The following is a 20647-nucleotide window of genomic DNA, read 5'->3' as shown; positions in this document are numbered from 1 at the left end:
TCCAACAAAATCTAGCTGAGGTATTATTCTGTGGCCTAAAGCACTGTTTCTCAACCCTTTTATATTAAGTACCCCCTTCTTTAAAAAAATAAATAAAGTACCCCCAGTACCTACAGTTTTCAGACACACATTTTTTTTCTACCATTGCAACACATTTGTTTCAACAACTTAATCGTAGCCGGGTGGGCGATGAAATTTTTGGGTGTAAAAAGTACAAAAATAATAAAGTACTGTAAAACTTAAAACAAAAATTCAGTTTTCTCCAAATCTCAGTTATGTCGAGTATGTCAACACACCTAAAGGTACTCATACCACTGGTTGAGAAACACTCGCCTACAGCATCTATATGAGGGTTTCTTGGCAGACACAGTGTGAACATATATAGAACAAAAACTTCATCCACAAATCAAATGAAAACCAATATAAAGACAGGCCACAAACACAAAGGAGTACAAAAATAAATCTGTCGGTGTAACCATAGACCTAAACCAACCCCATGTTACCTTTGTTTTGCTGTTAGTAAGAAAAACGGTCTTGTGGGCTAACCACAAGACCTGTCAGAGACCTGGTTTCTATTCCTTTCTCTGCCACTGAGTTCCTGTACGTAATTAGGGAAGTCACTCAGCTACCTCATGAATTTAACAATTGCAATACAAATTGAATCTCCCTGGTCTATCACCCTTAGGGCCCAACTACTCCAAACCAGAGAGTTTGCCAGACCAGGATGAGATCAATGCCAGCCCCTCTTCTATAGCCCAGGCTCTGCTCTCAGCTCCCCCTCTTCCCTCAGCTGCAGCTTGTGCTCTTTCTCTTGTCTCCCTGAGCTTAAACACTGCAAGTAGCTGATCTGCAGCACTCTAGAAGCTCTGGAAGGACAGAGAAGGAGTTGCTAAGTGCAAGGACAGAGGTGCGCATTGGGAGGAGTGGGGAGCTTGAAGTAGATTTTTCACTATGAATGCTCCAGCCCTGGAGCACCCACAGAGTCTTCAATGATGCCAATCAAGAGATGTTGCTGAATGAGGGAATCCTGAATTAGAGGGTCAACGTCTATAAGAAACAACAAAGTAAGCTCATTAATGTTTACTAGAACAAAAAACAGGACTATGTAGCACTTTAAAGACCAACAAGCTGGTTTATTAGGTGATGAGCTTTCGTGGGCCAGACCCACTTCCTCAGATCAAATAGTGGAAGAAAATTGTCACAACCATATATACCAAAGGATATAATTTTAAAAAAATGAACACATATGAAAAGGACAAATCAAATTTCAGAACAGAAGGGAGAAGGGGAGGTAAATGTCTGTGAGTTAATGATATTAGAGGTGATAATTGGGGAAGCGATCTTTGTAATGGGTAAGATAATTAGAGTCTTTACTCAAACTTAAGTGTAAAGTGTCGAATTTGAGCATGAATGACAGTTCATAGGATTCTCTTCAAGTGTAGTCTTAAAAGGCCTTTGAAGCAGGATGCAGGTAATCAAGTCGTTGAGACAATGTCCTTTCTGGCTGAAATGGCAAGAAACTGTTTTTTCTTTGTGATCCTATTTAATATCTGTTTTGTGGGCATTGATCCTTTGGCAAAGTGTCTGAGACATTTGTCCAATGTACATTGCAGATGGACACTTTCAGCACATGACAGCATAAATTATATTTCTGGATGCACAAGAATATGTGTTCTTATAAGTTATAAGCTCTTGGCCTTGTCACCAGACCTCTCTATCCCTGGGTTCTATGGCCCAATAACATCCGTAGTCCTGTCAGACCAGGGATGTTGCCGGACCAGAGAATACAGGTTTAGGGAAGTACAACCTGTATTTTGTAAAGGAACCAAGTATAAATTATATTTCACAAGACAGCAAGTAAAGACTCTTGTCTACTCTCTTATAGTTTCTAAAACTATAAAGGTTAAAACAATCTTCAAATTTCAAAAGTGCATTATGAATCAACAGACATGAAAGATCAAGACAACTACATGGAATATAAGTGATGTAATATACCATATTGGAACAGATGAGTGCTTAATATTGGATTTATCAGTCATACTACTGGAGGTATGAAGTACTTTGTAAGGAACAAGCAGAAAACATTTGTGAATAAGGCTAAAAATTAAGCATTCCTCTTTTCTCCTCAAGGCTAAAAATAAAACTTGTTTTTAAAAAATTCACTGTACTTATGTTTTATGTAATTACATTATCATAGCAATGCCCCAAGTCCAAACATCAGAAAAACAGGCAAAACTGGAAAAAGAAAGGAGATAGTGTCAGTATTAGGAATGTAATAGTGTAGTGGAGGCTTATGTATTAACTCTACCAGCTACACACAACACTCCCCTCCCTCCTCTGCATTTTAAGTATTTTTGGGAGCTGGTGTGCAGGCACACTGGCTTCATTCCAGCTCATGCTGCCAGATCCCAGTAGCGAGGGTAGCTGCTGGGACTCAGCATAAACCAGGACTGAGCCAGCATGTCTGCCCACCAGCTCTCAAGCTCCTTTTAAATGCAGAGCTGCAGTGGTGGTAGCATGAGCCAGCATGCCGGCTCTCAAGCTCCTTTAAATGCAGAGCTGCTTATTGGTTAAACTTGTAACCAACAAAAATGTTATCTGCTACATGATTACCAACTTACATACTTTCTAACATCCTAGTCAATATACAGACTTTAAAATACTGACACGAAAGTGAACAGACATGACCATTAGGGATGTGAATGCTTAAACTGGTTAACCAGTGAAGGTTGGAGCAGCTCCCCACCTGCAGCTGGCTGGAGAAAACCATCCCTGCAGCAGGCCTGGACACCCCACAGGCCTTTCCAACCAAGATGCCAGAGCAGCCCCTGCCTGCAGGGCACCCTGGCCCACCACAGGCAGGGGCTATTCCAGGCCAGCTATGCAGCCTCTATCCGCTGCAGCCCTGCCAATGCAGAACCTGCCTGCGGGGGGTTGTGGAGGAGAGCTGCAGACCAGCAGCAAGGGGGTGCTTTAAATGGGATAATACATCCCTAATCACCATTATTACTTTTAACCTTATTCTGAAATATACAAAGCATTTATGAAAAACACTGACGAATTAAATCAGTAAAATGGCCACAAAAATGTAATGATAGCAATACTGTGAATTTAAAGCACTTACTTTAACAAAATTGTCAGGGAACATGCCCCTTTTTCCATTCAGCTCCCCTTCTAACCATCCTTCCTCTTCTAATATTTTCACATTTCTGATGATTTCTCCAACTCGAATTGTTAACTCATCATCATGTATGGCATCATAGTCATACTCCACGATATAGTCAACTAAGAGAAGGAAGAAAGAAGTAGTTAGGCATGTGGAAATATGAAACATCTTAATTTTATGCGCGGCAGAAAGTGATTTATACAGAAGGCTGTGAGTCTTTCACAAAGGTCATGAAAGTCACAACTTCTATGACTTTCATGTCTTTCTGGGACCTCCGTGACATCTGCAGAGACTGGTGTGGCTGGCTCAGAGTCTAGTTGACCAGGCCTTGGGCCAGCCACTATGCCATTGCTGGGGCAGTCTCGGGCCACTGCACCCACTTCCCCCAACAACAGCTGGAGTATGGGTGTGGGAGGGGCTCAGGGTTGACAGTTGGGGAACCAAGGACAATGGAAGCTGCAGAGGTGGTGTCTGTATACGGTGACAATGCGCAGAGGTAGGAGCTAAGAGACACATTGATGCTTCAGAGGAGCCTGGTAGGGAACCTACCAGCTTTGCCAAATGAATCTCACCCTGGTATCCTCTGTGCCATTCCCACCCCCAGCATCCATGGCACCCCAAGTCATCTCCCCAAAGATTCCACTGGGGTATACGGTACAAGTCACGGACAAGTCACAAGCTATACATTTTTGTTTACTACCCTGTGACCTGTTCATGACTGTCACTTAAAATACCCATAACTAAAACAGTCTTATGATAGATCACACAATAAAGAGTTCTTTTGACCAATTTTTGGTTGTACAAGTGGTTTTATAAACGCTCATGTGAATGTGCTATTGTCTCCTACGTAGGGATGTAAGCGAGTAGTCGACTATCCGATAAGCTTACGCTTATCAGATAGTCCTCTAGTGATGCAACTAGTTGCTTCCCCCCCTCCCCCCCCTTGCTGCCTCTATCGGAGAGAGACAGCAGGGGCCGGTGCTGGGGGATAACCAGCTTACTAGCTGGTTCCCCACAGAACTATCTCCGTGGGGGGCAAGAAAGGTAGAGGCACAGCGGGAAACGGCATGAGTGGGGACTGAAGCAGTCTCCGCTGGCCCTGTGCTCCCTGCTGGGCTTCTGCTTTTGAACTGTAGCAAAAGCCCGGCAGGGCTCTTGTTATAGTTTAAAGGCAGAGGCGCCTTTATTGACTAATCAAATAGTCAATGGAAATCCCATTGACTATTCGATTAATCTAAATTTAACATCCGTTCTCCTACACATTTAAATTTTATTATGTGCCTAAAAATAACAGTTCCTGTACAAAATTTACACTTCTTTGAAAGTTTGGGTCAAGAAATATTAATCACAGTCAGAACAAGTACATGGCTTTCAACAGCAAGCTTCATTTGCACCACACACAAGAGCACATTGCACCTAAGTTTATTGTAAGCTGTATGCCTGCACAGCAGTTTATCAAGGGTTGAACAGGTGCCTCTCCCCTGGGGCCAAGAGCTGCTCATGGCTTCTTTAAAAAAAAAAAAAAAAATCAGCTGACTTATTTGCCTAGATGTAAACATCCACTAACAGTATTAGTCAAATTTTGGACTTGTATAGTGCCCACCTACCATCCAAAGAAAATGTAACCTCACTTCATCTCTTCAAAATAGACAAGTACATTCCAATCCTAAACATGGAGGAACTAAGGCTTTTGAATATCAAGTGACTAACCCAGCATCCAACAGAAATCATGTTTTACAAGAAAAAGGAGAATTACCTCCCTCGGTCTAAGAATGATTGAAGAACAATACTATCTCAATAGTAAACATTGATTTCTTAAAGAAAATCCCCACTGCACTATAAAAAGATACAACAGGTTGGGTAGAATTGTAATATGAATATTTTGTTTATATATTTGGTCACTAAAGTGAGATTTTCACACAGGAGCCAAGTAACCCAGGCACTCATTTGTATGCAGTTTAGTCTTTGGTGAAATTTGACAACTGTTAAACAGAAGCAATGCAAAAGATCATTTTTAGAAAGGGTCAGTGATCAGCTCTACCAAACCATTATGATGCCATCACTAATGTTACGTTTTGTTTTGCACTTTAAGGAGTTTGATTTGATTGTTTTGTAGGAAAAACAGTATATCTGTCCCAAATTTTCAGCCCATAAACACGGAACAAAGTTTGAATTTTCTGGGACTTTTCAAGAGAAATCAGTTAATTAGTTTCCATATTCTAATATCTTAAAAATTGGACACAAGCAAGTTCACATTCTGAGTCTCATGATTTTTCAGGCACCTTTTTCAGAAAATCCAAAAAGCAAATATTTGTCAATAGCAAGAGTTGGATGGGCTTACAAGGGATATGCAATCATTTTGTTAATTAAGAGAGAGAGAACGTAGTATTCTTCACCAAAAATGAATCCTCTTATGTTATAGTTACCCAACAGATAATGTGGTGCCTGATAGGTCAACTCCAGCCATCACTTACAGCTGGGACCCTGTAAGCCAGTATTGGGAACCTGTGGCCCATCAGAGTTCTGCGTGCCCACAAGACATTTTGCTAACTGCTGCCCAAACATAGGGTTTCCTGATTCTGCTGGCTTCCATCCACATAATTTTTTCCCTCCAGTGTTACTAAAGTGACATGCACAGAAAGCAAGGACACGTGAAGTAAAGTGTATGCTGATAGCACAGAACACTGACTATGAGCGCAGTGTGCTCCCTCCGCATCCAATCAAAATGCTGCTTTGTTTCAATCGGCACACCCCACAAATTCTAAATATGCAAGCGCTCTTAGGCAAATTAGGCTATTCCAGGAAATAGTCTTCGTTATGACAGTCTTATGATCGAGATGAAAGATGGCCAATCATGCAGCCCACTCACTAGCCTAGCTTGCCTTGCTGTAAGTTCTCTAAGGTAGATATCGCTTTAGGTGCCTTCCAAGTCCATTCCTTATTAGTACACCAAATTGCAAATCTGTTTTGTTTTAAAATTCTCTAACTAAAGTCCCTTTAAATCAAAACAAACAGTATCATTGAGATGCTCAGAAGGAACAGCACATTCACTAGCAGCACAATAAGTTATTTACCCATTAAAATATCGAATGTATGCAATGCCTTGTTGCAATATAGGTTGAACATCTCAAATCCAAGACTCTCTGGTCCAGCAATGGAACATAGATGTTGCTGGATCGAAGAGTCAGAGGCCAAGAGCGGGAGCCACATGGGAGTCCTGCAGCGACTGGGGAGCCCCAGTGAGCCCCACAGAGCAAAGGGGAGCCCAGGAACGGGGCTGGCAGAAGAACACTGACCTCCCCTGTTCCAGCAAACTCCCTGGTTCGGGATCCCTGAGGTCCGGAGGATGCTGGACCAGAGCGGTCCCACCTATAATTATCAAAAACAAATTGGCAGTCCCTCATGAAGACAGAGAGAGAGAGAGAGAGAGAGAGATTTACTACCTTTCTGAAAGCCACCCAGATCCAAAAATATTTTTAAAAAGGCACAAACTTACAGTTTCTTTACTTTTCAAGCTCAATTCTTACTCATGACAGTGCCTAGCATTTTTGCCTTTTAATATGCAAGATCTATGAAGTAGCAGCCTGACTAATGGATAAGCTTCCCACTTTGATTAAATACTTGAATATACAATATTCTTGCACTGACTTTCCAACAAACGAGCAGGGGAAAGGGGATTAGAATTTAAGGTAATTGTTATTTTTCCAATATTGTGGTGTTCTCTAAGGTGTAACATTTACTATCCCAATTATTTAATTGGGCTACAGGTATTTTAAGCCCTATGTACTTTAAATTTATGTAGTCTATACATTTTTATAAGGGTGCTGTTATATGTTTTCTAAGTCACTAATACCAACATGTTCTTTTTTAATATTGGACACATTGTGGTTCTGGTTGGTGACCTAAATGATTCCATTAAAGTATTCAATGAATTTTCTCAAGCATCTTATTTTACAGTCCCATGTGACATGCAGCTGTACAGTAGCTGGCCAAGTTTGTGGCAATTTAACATTAACCACAGTATCTCTCTCAAGAACAACTTTCCATTGCTCAGCCATCAGGATCTTAAGAGTCAGTTCTCAGACGACATGATCCCTAGCCAACTCTATTCACTGACTTAGTGATAAGGCAGAATGAAGTTCTGCTTTTTTTGGATGTCTGCCACTCTTCCCCTGCTCTGTCTGCGACTAGCTTGATACATCAACACCCACCCTTCCACAGGCATTTTCTGTTTATGCCAGCACTTCCTCTTTCAGTGACAGCCTGCCCAAAAAAGAAAAATTAAAACCAAAAATAGAGGACTAAAAGCTAGACAATTCAAAACAAGCAACTTAAATTCAGTTGCTCTAAAGTAGGGGCGGGCAATAATTTTTGGCCGGAGGCAGAGCCGGCCCGAGTCATTCAAGCCCGCCTGGCCCTGAGAGTGCGGCACCGCTCCCGGGAGTGCGACGCGTGCGGTGCCCCCTGCCCCCGGGCGCCCAGCCCATGCACAGCCCCACCCTGAGCTTCTGAGTGCATGCGTGGCCCCGCCTCCAGAGCGAAGCACATATGTGGCCCCGCGCAGCGCCCCCTACAATTGGGTACCCCGGGCAGTAGCCCAGTCAGCCCATAGCTTGGGCTGGCTCTGGCCAGGGGACACTTCAAAAATGTTTGAAGTAGCCCCAGGCTTCCCCGGAAGGGGCAAGGTCAGGATGCTTCTGGACTTTCCCACCCACAGACCATGATTGGGCTACAGATATTTTAAGCTCTACGATTGGTCTGTGGGTGGGGGAGCCACTTTGCCCCCCCCCCCCCTTCTTGCCCTGCCAGGGGCATAGGTGCTTAGTGGGAAGAGGCTGCACACACTCCCCCACCCCCAGGCCAATTAGGGTCTGGGGGAAAGGGAGTGCACGAAGCTTCCTCTGCCCTGCCCCCATCCTGCAAGGAGTGCACAGCACTTTGAAATGCCATGTGCTCATCGCAGGGCGGGGATAGGGGGGGAGGAAACTTGGTGTGCTCCTCCCACCCCCAGGCCAATCAGGCTTTGGGGGCGGGGGAGCATGTGAAGTCTCCTCCCACCCTGCCAGGAGCATGTGGCTCTTCAAAGTGCTACATGCTCCTGGCAGGGCAGAAGAAACTTTGTGTGCTTCCCTGACCCCAGGTCTTAATTGGCCTGGCGGCGGGAGAGCCGCAGGGTCTCTGCAAGCCAGATTCGGCACACAGAGACCCTTTTTCCCCACCCCTTCTCTAAAGCTTGTCCATCTGAAATCCCTGTTGGGTTTGTTCAAGCACTTTTTAAATGACAAGGGATGTATCAATAACCTAACAATACATGTCAAAGCGAGAATGAAATTTTACTAAGCCAACATGTCTAATAAAGAAGCTGGTGAACTTAGAGGGGAGCAAGAAAACTGAAGAGACTATACAATATCATTATGTACATCAAACTGCCTACATTACAATAAAATATATGCTTTTTCCCATCATTTAAAACTGCCTAAACAACATGAAGTACTGCATACACTAAAAAATTACACTGCAGTAGCCAACTCAAGTAGCAAATTTTTAAGTTTACTTCAGGACAATTAGCATGGAGATTTGTAATAGGAGAGAATTTAAGGGCATTACAGAAGTTTGTGAAATGTTTCCCAGCAGCCTTCCAAAGATAAACAAGGGTTTGTTCCATGTTATGACTCTCCCTTTCAATTTCGCAAAATGCACCTTATGGTCTATTGACACACATACAATTTAAAAACACACTAAAAAGTTATCAATAAAAACTGCAAGATCATCTCCCAAAAGCAAACTACTCCTTAAACCAGGGCTGCTCAACACACAGCCCAAGAGCCGCGTGCAGCCCGTTTGTTTGCGTCCCGTGGTGCCGTTTGGGTTTATGCAGGGCTTAACATGTGGCACGCGGGTGGGATCCTTTGAACATGGCCTCCCCTGGGAACACGTTCCACAATGGCGAGTCATCTCTGAGGTGGGGCAAGCAGTCAAAGACACAAGCAGATGGGCTGGCTGAAACAGACGGGTACAGGGTCTCAGAGTTTGTAGCCCTCAGGGAGGAGGTGCTGAGAGCACCAGGGCATTGTGAGAAGTGCTGGCTGCTTAGTCTTGTGGACGAGCCTGAGAGGTGCTCACACTGGCCACATTTGGGTCTGGCACCGCAGCTTAAGGCTTAAACTTTATATTCATGCCTGTCAGTGTGAAAAGCTATTTGCATATACATACTTAAGTTGCGGCCCTTGACACATGTTGGGAGTATCATTGTGGATTCGGGGCTTCCAAAGTTGAGTAGCCCTGCCTTAAACTATACTCTCGGAGAACACTTAACTAAACAGATATGCCTTATAGAATACTCTGAACTACCAAATCAGCCGGGAAGAGAATTCTAATTGAGTATTCCTCACTGGAAGGACTGCTGACTTGTGAGTCTTAGCTAGTCTCAACAGCAGCAAGAATATAGCCCAGAAAACATTTGTAGGTCTCAATCAACACTTGAATTGTACTCAAAGCTTAGTCAGCAGCCATCTCTGGAGAACAGAGGTCAGACACTGCATGTGAGAAATTATGCTAAGCGGAAAGTAGCATTATGCAGTTTCTTCAGTCGTAGAGCTCTATGCAAACCACACATAGGAGGTGAGAGGAATTTATAACTAAGGGGATGGTCAAATGTGTAAAAAAAAACAAACAAACCATGAATTCTAACCAATGAAAGTGGAACACTTCTTGTTTTGCTACCAAAAGAAAGCCAAGGATAAAGGGTTCCACAGAATTGCAAGCTGTGTTAAGAAAAGATGGCCATATCACCTCAAACATTGGCTCACATACTGTAGTGTAGAGAACCTCATGCCTCCCCTAAATTTCATTTATCAGTCTCTGAAAGCTTTATAGGTGACTCTCAAAATTGCTTAAATGGAACAATGCCAAAAGACTTTGGAAAATAAAAAAGGTTAACATTTAATTAGATTAAATCTAGAGTACTATATAGAGGTGTAAGAGAGTAGTCAGTTGATTACCTGATAAACCTAAGCTTATCAGATAGTCAAGTTGACTACTCAAATATAGAGGCAACAAGCAGGGGGATGGGAAAGGAAGAGCAGGAGACGGTGCTGGGAGGAGTCGGCTTAAAAGCCAATTCCCCCCCCATCACCATCTCCCATCCTGTGCTGAGTTGTAACCTCTTCGTTCCTTTATCCCCCTTCCTCCTTTCTGCATTGCTGCTTGCTGCCATCCCACTCCGCTTCCAGACTAGGGGAGGAGAGATAGGGAAGTGGTGAACCTTCCATTTCCCCCTTCTTTCCTCCCCTTGCTCCCTCCCCGGAACCTCTCTCTTTCCTCCTGTCTTCCCTTCCCCACCCATGCTCACATTTACCTCTGTAAATGCTGTCCCCTCTGAGACTGCTGGTCATCTGAAGAAGTGGGCTGTGCCCACGAAAGCTCATGATACCATCTACATGTTTTGTTAGTCTATAAAGCGCTACCAGGCCATTAGTTGTTTTTTTCTGTAGTAGGCTAACTCAGCTACCCCCTGAAGCTCCATTCCTAACAAGAGTGGTGGCAGGCATGGATGGGGATTCCGGACTCCTGCCATGACACCTCCTGCCAGTGTCACCATTAAGAAGGCCCTCTGGAAGGGCCAGGAGACCAAGAAGGGCAAGAGCCCCACCCAGAAAGTTAAACTTCCTGTGATGGTGCCTCACCCCCTACCGCACTCCAGATGTCTGCTGTGGCTTCTCCTCTTCCCCACCCCCCCTGCTCCCTCCACCAGTTCTGGGGGCAATGGTGTTCCGACCGCAAGGGTATACATCCAGGTAGCCACCCCCCAATGTGTTCCGGCTGCCTCCCAGAATCCATCCTCAATAGCAGCGACCCCTTTCCCACTCTAACCAGGAGGCACAGGGTCCGTTGCCTCCTGGTGTCAGCCTCACCCCATGTGGAAACCTATGTGAGGGCGCTAGCATGTGTGTGGGGGTCCACGGTTGTGGTGGCAGCCTCTAAGATGTTCGGGAAGGTGGAGACATCAGCTGGAGAATCCTCCATGGCACTGTGAGCATGGGTGTGTACTTGGCACAGTTCACGCCTGTTCCCGACACTTACCCCCTTCCGTAGCACGAGGGAGACCATGGTGCACATGGAGCCCTCTTTCGGCTACTCCAGAACCTCTTGTTGAGGTTCTGGCTGCACTTCTCCCCTCACCTATTCATTTATGCACACCCCATCCATGGCCCCACAAAGTCATGGGACCTCTTCATGAACCTCCTCCTGGCTATAGGCAAAACAGCAATTTACAAGACCAAGGAGCAGAGGCTGGCTGAAGGAGATGCCTGCAACCGTGGGGCCTATTTCCGCTCCTTTATCTGTTCACACAACTGCTGGCTCTCAAGGCCTTCCAGGAGTAGTGGGCGCTGTCCAGGGTTCTCTGCTCTGTGTTCCCATCCAGTTCCCTCATTTTAGCCCTTTGGCCTTCCTGTTTCTCTCTTTGTCTGTCTCCCATAATCACTTGGTGTTCTCAGCTCTACGGACCCCCTTGCAGGCTGGGGAGTGGTTCCTTAGATGTGTGGGCTTATGCCTGCGCACCTCCCAGACTCCAGTATGACTACTTTTTTATAGCCTTCTGCTCTGACCCTGTCATAGCTGGCTTATCTGAATTACTCAGGGCTTATTCTGTAGTGTAGGCCAGCCTTAATTTTCCTTGCCTGTAATTCAACACTGAGGGCTTGTCTTCTCTCACCATGAGATCAGTGCTCTGTAGACTGATGCTTTGGGGTTCAATTTAGCAGGTCTCATAAGGATCCACTAAAGTTAACCACTAATGGCGCCCCCATTGACCCTGGTACTTCATGGGATCACAAGGAGTAAGGAAAATTGATAGCAAAGTTTCTCCCACCTACCCCCCCACAGTGGAGTCGCTGCAAAAGTTCAACTTAGGTACATCGACCCGAGCTACAAAAGTCTCATGACTGGAGTCAAAATTCTTACGTAGTGTAGACCTATCCTGACATTGCTATACACTAGGGGCTCGTCTACACTGGCCCCTTTTCCGAAAGGGGCATGTTAATTTCACAGGTCGTAATAGGGAAATCCGCGGGGGATTTAAATATCCCCCGCGGCATTTAAATAAAAACGTCCGCCGCTTTTTTCCGGCTTTTAGAAAAGCCGGAAAAGAACGTATACACTGGCCCCGATCCTCCGGAAAAAAGCCCTTTTCCGGAGGATCTCTTATTCCTACTTTCCGGCTTTTTTCCGGAGGATCGGGGCCAGTGTAGACGTTCTTTTCCGGCTTTTCTAAAAGCCGGAAAAAAGCGGCGGACGTTTTTATTTAAATGCCGCGGGGGATATTTAAATCCCCCGCGGATTTCCCTATTACGACCTGTGAAATTAACATGCCCCTTTCGGAAAAGGGGCCAGTGTAGACGTAGCCTAGGATAGTACTGCTCTTGTGTTTAACACTCTTCATACAAATCCCACATTTTCATAACAGATTCTAAAGCCCATCCTCATTTATAGAAATACACTTAATTCTTGTGATGAAGACATACAGCAGTATGCTACACAAAATGCAGCTGATATACACACGTAAACCCTTGCATTTGCTTTGGAATTTATGTTGTTCTTCTTTGAATTAGAAATGTTATGTCTAAGGATTTTTTTAAATAGTTAATGTTTGGAGGCACTCTTCAAAAGGAAGAAATGTTCCTTTATCTTTCTTTTTATCTTGCATTGAAACATGATTAATATATGCACTTCTGGCATAATACCAACAACTGAATGAGTCTCTCTCAGTAGCTAATGCACCCATCTTGGTGGTATCTGAACGTCAATAACTCACTTGAAAACAAGGAAAGTGAAATGTAAACAAAACAAAAAACCCTTAAGCTAAAACCAATGCAAGCAGCACTGCTTAGGATACTTTGAGCTTAAAATACAAACATCTTACTCTCCCTTCTTAGTAGTCATCTCAAAAACAACCTCTGAGTATTCTGCTCCATGAAGTCTGATGAGTATGAACTTTATACAAATCTTCACCTCATAAATGGAAAAACAAAACCACTGCAGCCACCCAGGCTCAGTGCACCACTGAACAACGAACGCAATGTGTCATATTTGGAAGTTGCTCCCAGGACCAGTCCTAACAGCCTCGGGCAGACAAAAATTTGTCAAGCCAAAAAAAAAGGCGAAACCTGGGAGGAGGATTTGGGAGGTCAGGCCAAAATGCATTCGTGGCCCCTTTAATTACCGCGTGTCCTGAGTGGACCATGGACCTCCCTTAAGACCAGCTCTGTCAGTGGCCCCAGGCAACTGCTCGGCTCACCCACCCCTAAGACCAGTTCTGGTTACTCCAATGTCTTTACTCCCAAGAACAGTGCTAGACACAGTGAGAGAGATGCAATGGGAAATCCATAATGTACTGGTAAAACAAAGGCTATCAAGGTGAACTGTAAGTAGAGAAGACCCTGCCAAAGCCAGTATTACCATCAGATGCAGTAAACCACTCCAAATGGTTCATTCTGTTGCTTATCATGTGATTCATGTCCTCTCAATCGTTTCTTTCCTCCTTGCTAATATCTTAAACCCTGTCTGAGATTCAGAAGCAAAGTTACTGACATTAAGAACACAAAAAAAACACTTAGTAAAATTATTGTTCAGCAGAGCCAACAACTACTGTAAACCACCATCAGTTACATATGAGGATTTTTTTTTAAAAGGTTATTAAAATGTTTTGGCTAAAATCACATCATCTAATCTCGTTTTTTAAATTATGCAAAACAGCACTGATCTGTTTGAAGAGTTAGTACTCAGAGAAACGTAATCTATATAGTGTTGATATTAATTTTCTGAAGTCTTATACAGGCATTCTCTAAACGGTGCAGATTGGCTGTTTGCTCCATTCTCAAATTCTTTACCTGAACCTCTCACTTTATGAGCCCCTTCTACCTCCTCCTGACCCCTCTCACATCCCTTCCCTTGTCCTGTCTTTGTTTTGCTTATCACTGCCTACCAAAAGCAATCCAAAAATATATAACAAAAATAGCGGAGCAAACAATGGTTTGCCACCACCACACTGTTCAATCTGATAGAGGCAGAAGCAGCGAGGGGCGCAGGCTTTTAAGCTGGCTCCTCACAGCACCCGCTCCTGCTTCTCCCCCCACTCTCCTCCTTGATGCCTCTGATACAGAGGCAGCGGGAAGAGAAGGAGGAGTGTGAGTAGTTGAGAAGATTAACCGATAGGCCTAGGTTTATTGGTTAATTGTATACTCGACTACTCACATTTACATCCCTACTTCAGACACCTCCCAGGATGCAGTAACATGCCCTTGTTGCTCCTAGTAGCAGAGCCAGCCAGAGAGGCTCCACACACTGCCCCTGACCAAGGGTTCCTCAGCTCAAATTGGCCAGGAACCAATGGCTCTGCAGCTCCCATTAGCTGTGGGTACAGAGCCAGGAGGAGGGCATGGAATCTTGAGCACTAGCTTTGCAGCTCCCATTGGTCTAGAATCCTGGCCAGTGGAAGCTATAGGGCCAAATCTGTGGGTAGGGTGCAAAGGAAAGCCAATGGGAACTGCAGAGATGGAACCATTGGGACAGCACATAGCGACTCTCTAGCTACCCCTGCATCTAGAAGGCACTGGGATATGTTGCTGCTTTCCAGGAGGCACCTGAAGTGAGCACTGCTGGGAGTCCACACCTTAGCCTGTCTGGGGACAACAGGGCTTTTAACTGGAAACCCTATGCAGCAGTAGAGTCAAAACACCCATGATGTCAGCAGAATTAAAGAAAAACTACTTCCCCAATGCACAGAATGTGACAGTCAGATGTGCTGACCTATCGGTACAAAAGCGTATGAGTCCACTGTTGAGGTTATGCATTAAGTACAGGGTTGATGAAGTGATATACTTACTGCATCTGTGTATCTGATGGAATGCATTTAAGTCTAATGTTACCTTGAAGTATTATCAACTGGGCTGCAGGTAATATGAGATTCAGAACGCTTCCTCTTAAATTCTTATTTCCAACTTCAAATGTTGTGGGATGCCTGAGATGTGTCTTGACACAACCTTGATTTTCAGTAAACATGGTTTTTGTTTTCTTAGATGACATTCTGCCACAACTGCATTTGTTATATGAAAGGAAAGTTACAAATCCCAGTTTTTCCAATGATGTAAGGCATATGGTTTTAGGCATAATATTTCACAAATTAAAGAACCTTAAAATATCACCTACTTCCCCGTCAAGTTGGGTTTTATTCCAGCATTTAATAAGACAAGTCCTGCACCAATACATTAATATTTCAATTCTTGTCTTTTGCTTCACAGCATTTTCATTAATCATTATATTTTAGTTGTGTGCTGGCATCTGCCCAAGGCATCAATTTATTTATATGGATAAGAAATCACAAGAATGATCAACCGAAGGGAAAAAAAAAAAAGTATTCAGCTCTTTAAATTAATTTTTTTGCACAAAGCAAAAAACTGATTTTACAAACAGGAGTTTATTTCTGAAGGAGGAAAAATTCTAATTCCTATGAGTTTTCAATCAAACAGGAAGCTTACAAGAAGCTCTGTTTTCCTGCAAAGTAAGCAGCACTAATTATATGTCCTGGAGGACACAGAGCCACATCTACAAGCAAATATAGGGACTGCAGGCCCAGTCTCATGTCTACACTGCTTAAAAAAAAGGCAGCTGGCACAAGCAAACCGATGTGGGCTTGTGGTACAGCACTGTTTAACTCCATGCTCTAGGCCTAGCCTGAACACCTATACTGGTCTCTAGGACTCTGTAAGGTGGGAGGGTCCTAGAGCTGCACCTCCAGCCCTAGCCTGAATATCCACATCGCAATTCAATAGCCCCCTTAGCTGGAGCCCCATGACAGAGCCCGAGTCAGCTGGCACAGGCCAGATGCAGATGTCTAACTGCAGTGTAGACCTACCATTAGGCACACTATTAACTTCATATACTGCAAAATGTTCCACTGAAGTTACACAGTTCATAAGCCTTTTAGGATCAGGGCTTTAACTTGCTCTTACTCATTTTATTCCCAAATCCTAAGAAATGATGGTAGTCTTACACAACTATCATATACAAGTTCATCAATTTGAATATAGCATTTATTATAATATTTCACTAACTTGGGGACTGCCAACATTTCTGGACAGAGTAACTAAGAGACGGGTAGTGGATTAATAAATCTCAGAGAGATGACAAACATATGAGTACCTAATGGACAAATGCGGATAGCCACGTGTATTTTTTTAAATGTTTCTCAATTGTGAAAAAGCAATGATAACTTCAGCCAAATTCTAAATATAGAGTGCATCATTTTAAAAAAGGGAACTCTCATCTAGCGTTCATAGATGAAGTATAAAGGGTTTGCATCCTTATAGATCCCACAGGATTCACTGGGAAGCAACTCAAGCTCAAGATTCCATTTACACAGACCCCTTTCCAAATTGTGGCATAACTATACATAAAACATCTGACATAAGAACGTAACATAAGAACGGCCGTATTGGGTCAGACCAAAGGTCCATCTAGCCCAGTAGCCTGTTTGCCGACAGTGGCCAGCACCAGGTGACCCAGAGAGGGTGGACCAAAGACAATGATCAAGCAATTTGTCTCCTGCCATCCCTCTCCAGCCTCTGACAAACAAAGGCCAGGGACACCATTTCTATCCATGGCTAATAGCCTTTTATGGACCTAACCTCCATGAAATTATCTAGCTTCTCTTTAAATTTTGTTATAGTCCTAGTGCTCACAGCCTCCTCTGGCAAGGAGTTCCACAGGTTGACTACACGCTGTGTGAAGAATAACTTTCTTTTATTAGTTCTAAACCTGCTACCCATTAATTTCATTTGGTGGCCTCTAGTTCTTCTATTTAGGGAACTAATAAATAACTTTTCTTTATCAGCCCTCTCCACGCCACTCATGATTTTATAGACCTCTATCATATCCCCCCTCAGTCTCCTCTTTTCTAAACTGAAAAGTCCCAGTCACTTCAACCTCTCCTCATATGGGACCCGTTCCAAACCCCTAATCATTTTAGTTGCCCTTTTCTGAATCCCTTCCAAGGCCAAAATATCTTTTTTGAGGTGAGGAGACCACATCTGTACACAGTATTCAAGATGTGGGCGTACCATAGTTTTATACAGGGGCAGTAAGATATTCTGTGTCTTATTTTCTATCCCTTTCTTAATTCCTAGCATCCTAGTTGCCTTTTTGACCGCTGATGCACACTGTGTGGAAGTTTTCAGAGAACTATCCACGATAACTCCAAGATCTCTTTCCTGATTTCTTGTAGCCAAATTAGCCCCCATCATACTGTACATATAGTCGGGGTTATTTTTGCTGATGTGCATTACTTTACACTTATCCACATTAAATTTAATTTGCCGTTTTGTTGCCCAATCACTCAGTTTGGTGAGATCTTTTTGGAGACCCTCACAGTCTGCTTCTGTCTTGACTATCCTAAACAGTTTGATATCATCCGCAAACTTTACCACCTCACTGCTTATCCCTTTCTCCAGATCATTTATGAATAAGTTGAAAAGGATTGGTCCCAGAACTGGCCATTGGGGGACACCACTAGATACCCCTCTGCATTCCAAAAATTTACCATTTATTCCTACCCTTTGTTTCCTGGCTTTTAACCAGTTCTCAATCCAAGAAAGGACCTTCCCTCTCATCCCATGGCCATGTAATTTACACAAGAGCCTTTGGTGAGGGACCTTGTCAAAGGCTTTCTGAAAATCCAAGTATACTATATCTACTGGATCCCCCTTGTCCGCATGTTTGTTAACCACTTCAAAGAACTCTAATAGATTAGTAAAACAGGATTTCCCTTTACAGAAACCATGCTGACTTTTGTCCAACAAATTATGTTCTTCTACATGCCTCACAATTTTATTCTTTACTATTGTTTTGACTAATTTGCCCGGTATTGAAGTTAGACTTACCAGTCTGTAATTGCCAGGATCACTGCTAGAGCCCTTTTTAAATATTGGTGTCACGTTGGCTACCTTCCAGTCATTAGGTATGGAAGCCAATTTAAAGGATAGGTTACAAACCACAGATAATAGCTAAGCAATTTCCCATTTGAGTTCTTTTAGAACCCTTGGATGAATGCCATCTGGTCCCGGAGATTTGTTAACATTAAGTTTTTCTATTTGTTCCAAAACCTCCTCTAATGACACTTCAATCTGGGACAGTTCCTCAGATTCATCACCCACAAAGGACGGTGCAGATTTGGGAATCTCCCTAACATTCTCAGCCGTGAAGACTGAAGCAAAGAAATCATTTAGTTTATCTGCAATGGCTTTATTGTCCTTGATTGCACCTTTTATATCTCGATCGTCTAGGGGACCCACAGGTTTTTTAGCAGGCTTCTTGCTTCTAATGTACTTAAAAAACATTTTGTTATTTCTTTTTGAGTTTTTGGCTAGCTGTTCCTCAAAATCTTTTTTTGCTTTTCTTATTACATTTTTACACTTGATTTGACAGTGTTTATGTTCCTTTCTATTTATCTCACTAGGATTGGACTTCCACTTCTTAAAAGGTGCCTTTTTGTCCCTCGCTGCTTCTTTTGCATGATGGTTAAGCCACGGTGACTCTTTTAGTCTCTTGATATTTTTTTTAATTTGGGGTATACATTTAAGTTGGGCCTCTATTATGGTGTCTTTAAAAAGTTTCCATGCAGCTTGCAGGGATTTGGCTCTAGTCATTGTACCTTTTAATTTCTGTTTAACCTCCTCATTTTTGCATAATTCCCTTTTGGAAATTAAATGCCAGAGTGCTGGACTGCTGAGGTGTTCTTCCCACCACAGGAGTGTTAAATGTTATTATATTATGGTCACTATTCCCAAGCGGTCCTGCAACGGTTATCTCCTGGACCTGATCCTGCACTCCACTCAGGACTAAATCGAGAATTGCCTCTCCCCTTGTGGGTTCCTGTACCTGCTGCTCCAAGAAGCATTCATTTAAGCCATTGAGGAATTTTATCTCTGCTTCTCTTCCTGAGGTGACATGTATCCAGTCAATATGGGGATAATTAAAATCCCCCATTATTACAGAGTTCTTTATTTTGGTAGCCTCTCTAATCTCCCTCAGCATTTCAATGTCAGTATCGCTGTCCTGGTCAAGTGGTCAGTAATATATCCCTACTGCTAATTTCTTATTATTGGAGCATGGAATTACTATCCATAGCGAATGTATTGAACATGTTGATTCATTTAATATTTTTATTTCATTTGATTCTACATTATCTTTCACATACAGTGCCACTCCGCCACCCAGCTGGCCTGCTCTATCCTTTCGATATATTTTATATCTCAGTATGATTGTGTCCCACAGATTTTCTTCATTCCACCAGGTTTCAGTGATGCCTATTGTCAATCTCCTCTAATACGATGTACTCTAGTTCATCCATCTTATTAGTCAGACTCCTAGCATTTGTGTAGAAGCACTTTAAAAATTTGCCACTGCTTATTTGTCTGCCCTTCCCTGATGCATTGGATTCCTTTATATGCGGTTGTTTGTCTGCTCTGGCCCATGGTTTGTCCTCTCCCTTCCTCTCTTTCTGACTACATCTTAGAGAATCTCTATCAATGGATTCTCCTCTAAGAGAAGTCTCCATCCGATTTATGTGCATCTCCGCACCAAATCGGCTTTCCCCCATCTCTTAGTTTAAAGATTAAAAAGGCCATAGAGCAGTTTTTAGTGCCAGCAGTCTGGTTCCACCCTGGTTTAGATGGAGCCCATCCTTCCTATATAGGCTCCCCTCTCCCAAAAGTGTCCCCAATTCCTAATAAATCCAAACCCCTCTTCCCTACACCATCGTCTCATCCACACATTGAGACTCTGAAGCTCTGCCTGCCTACCTGGCCCTGCGCGTGGAATTGGAAGCATTTCCAAGAATGCCACCATAGAGGTCCTGGATTTCAGCCTCTTTCCTAGCAACCTAAATTTGGCCTCCAGGACATCTCTCCTACCCTTCCCTAAGTCATTGATACCTACATGTACCACGACCACCGGCTCCTCCCCAGCACTACACGTAAGTCTATCTAGATGCCTCGAGAGATCTGCAACCTTCGCACCAGGCAGACAAGTGACTATACAGTTCTCCCGGTCATCATAAACCCAACTATCTATGTTTCTAACGATCAAATCACCCACTACTAACACCTTCCTCTTCCTAACAACTAACATTCCCTCCCCCTCAGAGGTATCCTCAGTGCGAGAGGATACCGCAACATTCTCTGGAAGGTGGGTCCCAACTACGGGATGGTTTCCCTCTGATCCCATTTGATGATCTGTTCCCTTGAGACTTTCATCCTCTTTAAGAGCACTGGGGCTCTCAGACTGGAGGTGGGACAGTACTAGTGTCCCGGAAAGTCTCATCAACATCTCTACCTACCTCCCTTAGTTCCTCCAGTTCAGCCACCCTGGCCTCCAAAGCCCAAACTCGGTCTCTGAGGGCCAGGAGCTCCTTCCAACGGGTGCACA

General features: G+C 43.6%; 1 protein-coding gene across 5 annotated transcripts in view; it reads right to left on the bottom strand.

Moving 5' to 3' along the window:
- The window catches only part of CD2AP (CD2 associated protein), a 138200-nt gene that overhangs the window by 102640 nt on the left and 14913 nt on the right, over window positions 1-20647 (bottom strand). For all 5 annotated transcript variants that reach the window (XM_075923393.1, XM_075923392.1, XM_075923390.1 and 2 more), the window contains exon 2: window positions 3125-3285. In XM_075923393.1, coding sequence (XP_075779508.1) covers window positions 3125-3285 — 161 coding nt within the window. The remainder of the gene's footprint in view (window positions 1-3124; window positions 3286-20647) is intronic.

This window comes from Pelodiscus sinensis, chromosome 3 (genome assembly GCF_049634645.1).
Source record: "Pelodiscus sinensis isolate JC-2024 chromosome 3, ASM4963464v1, whole genome shotgun sequence".
NCBI classification, from domain to species: Eukaryota; Metazoa; Chordata; order Testudines; family Trionychidae; genus Pelodiscus; species Pelodiscus sinensis.
This window is presented reverse-complemented; position numbering and strand designations above follow the sequence as displayed.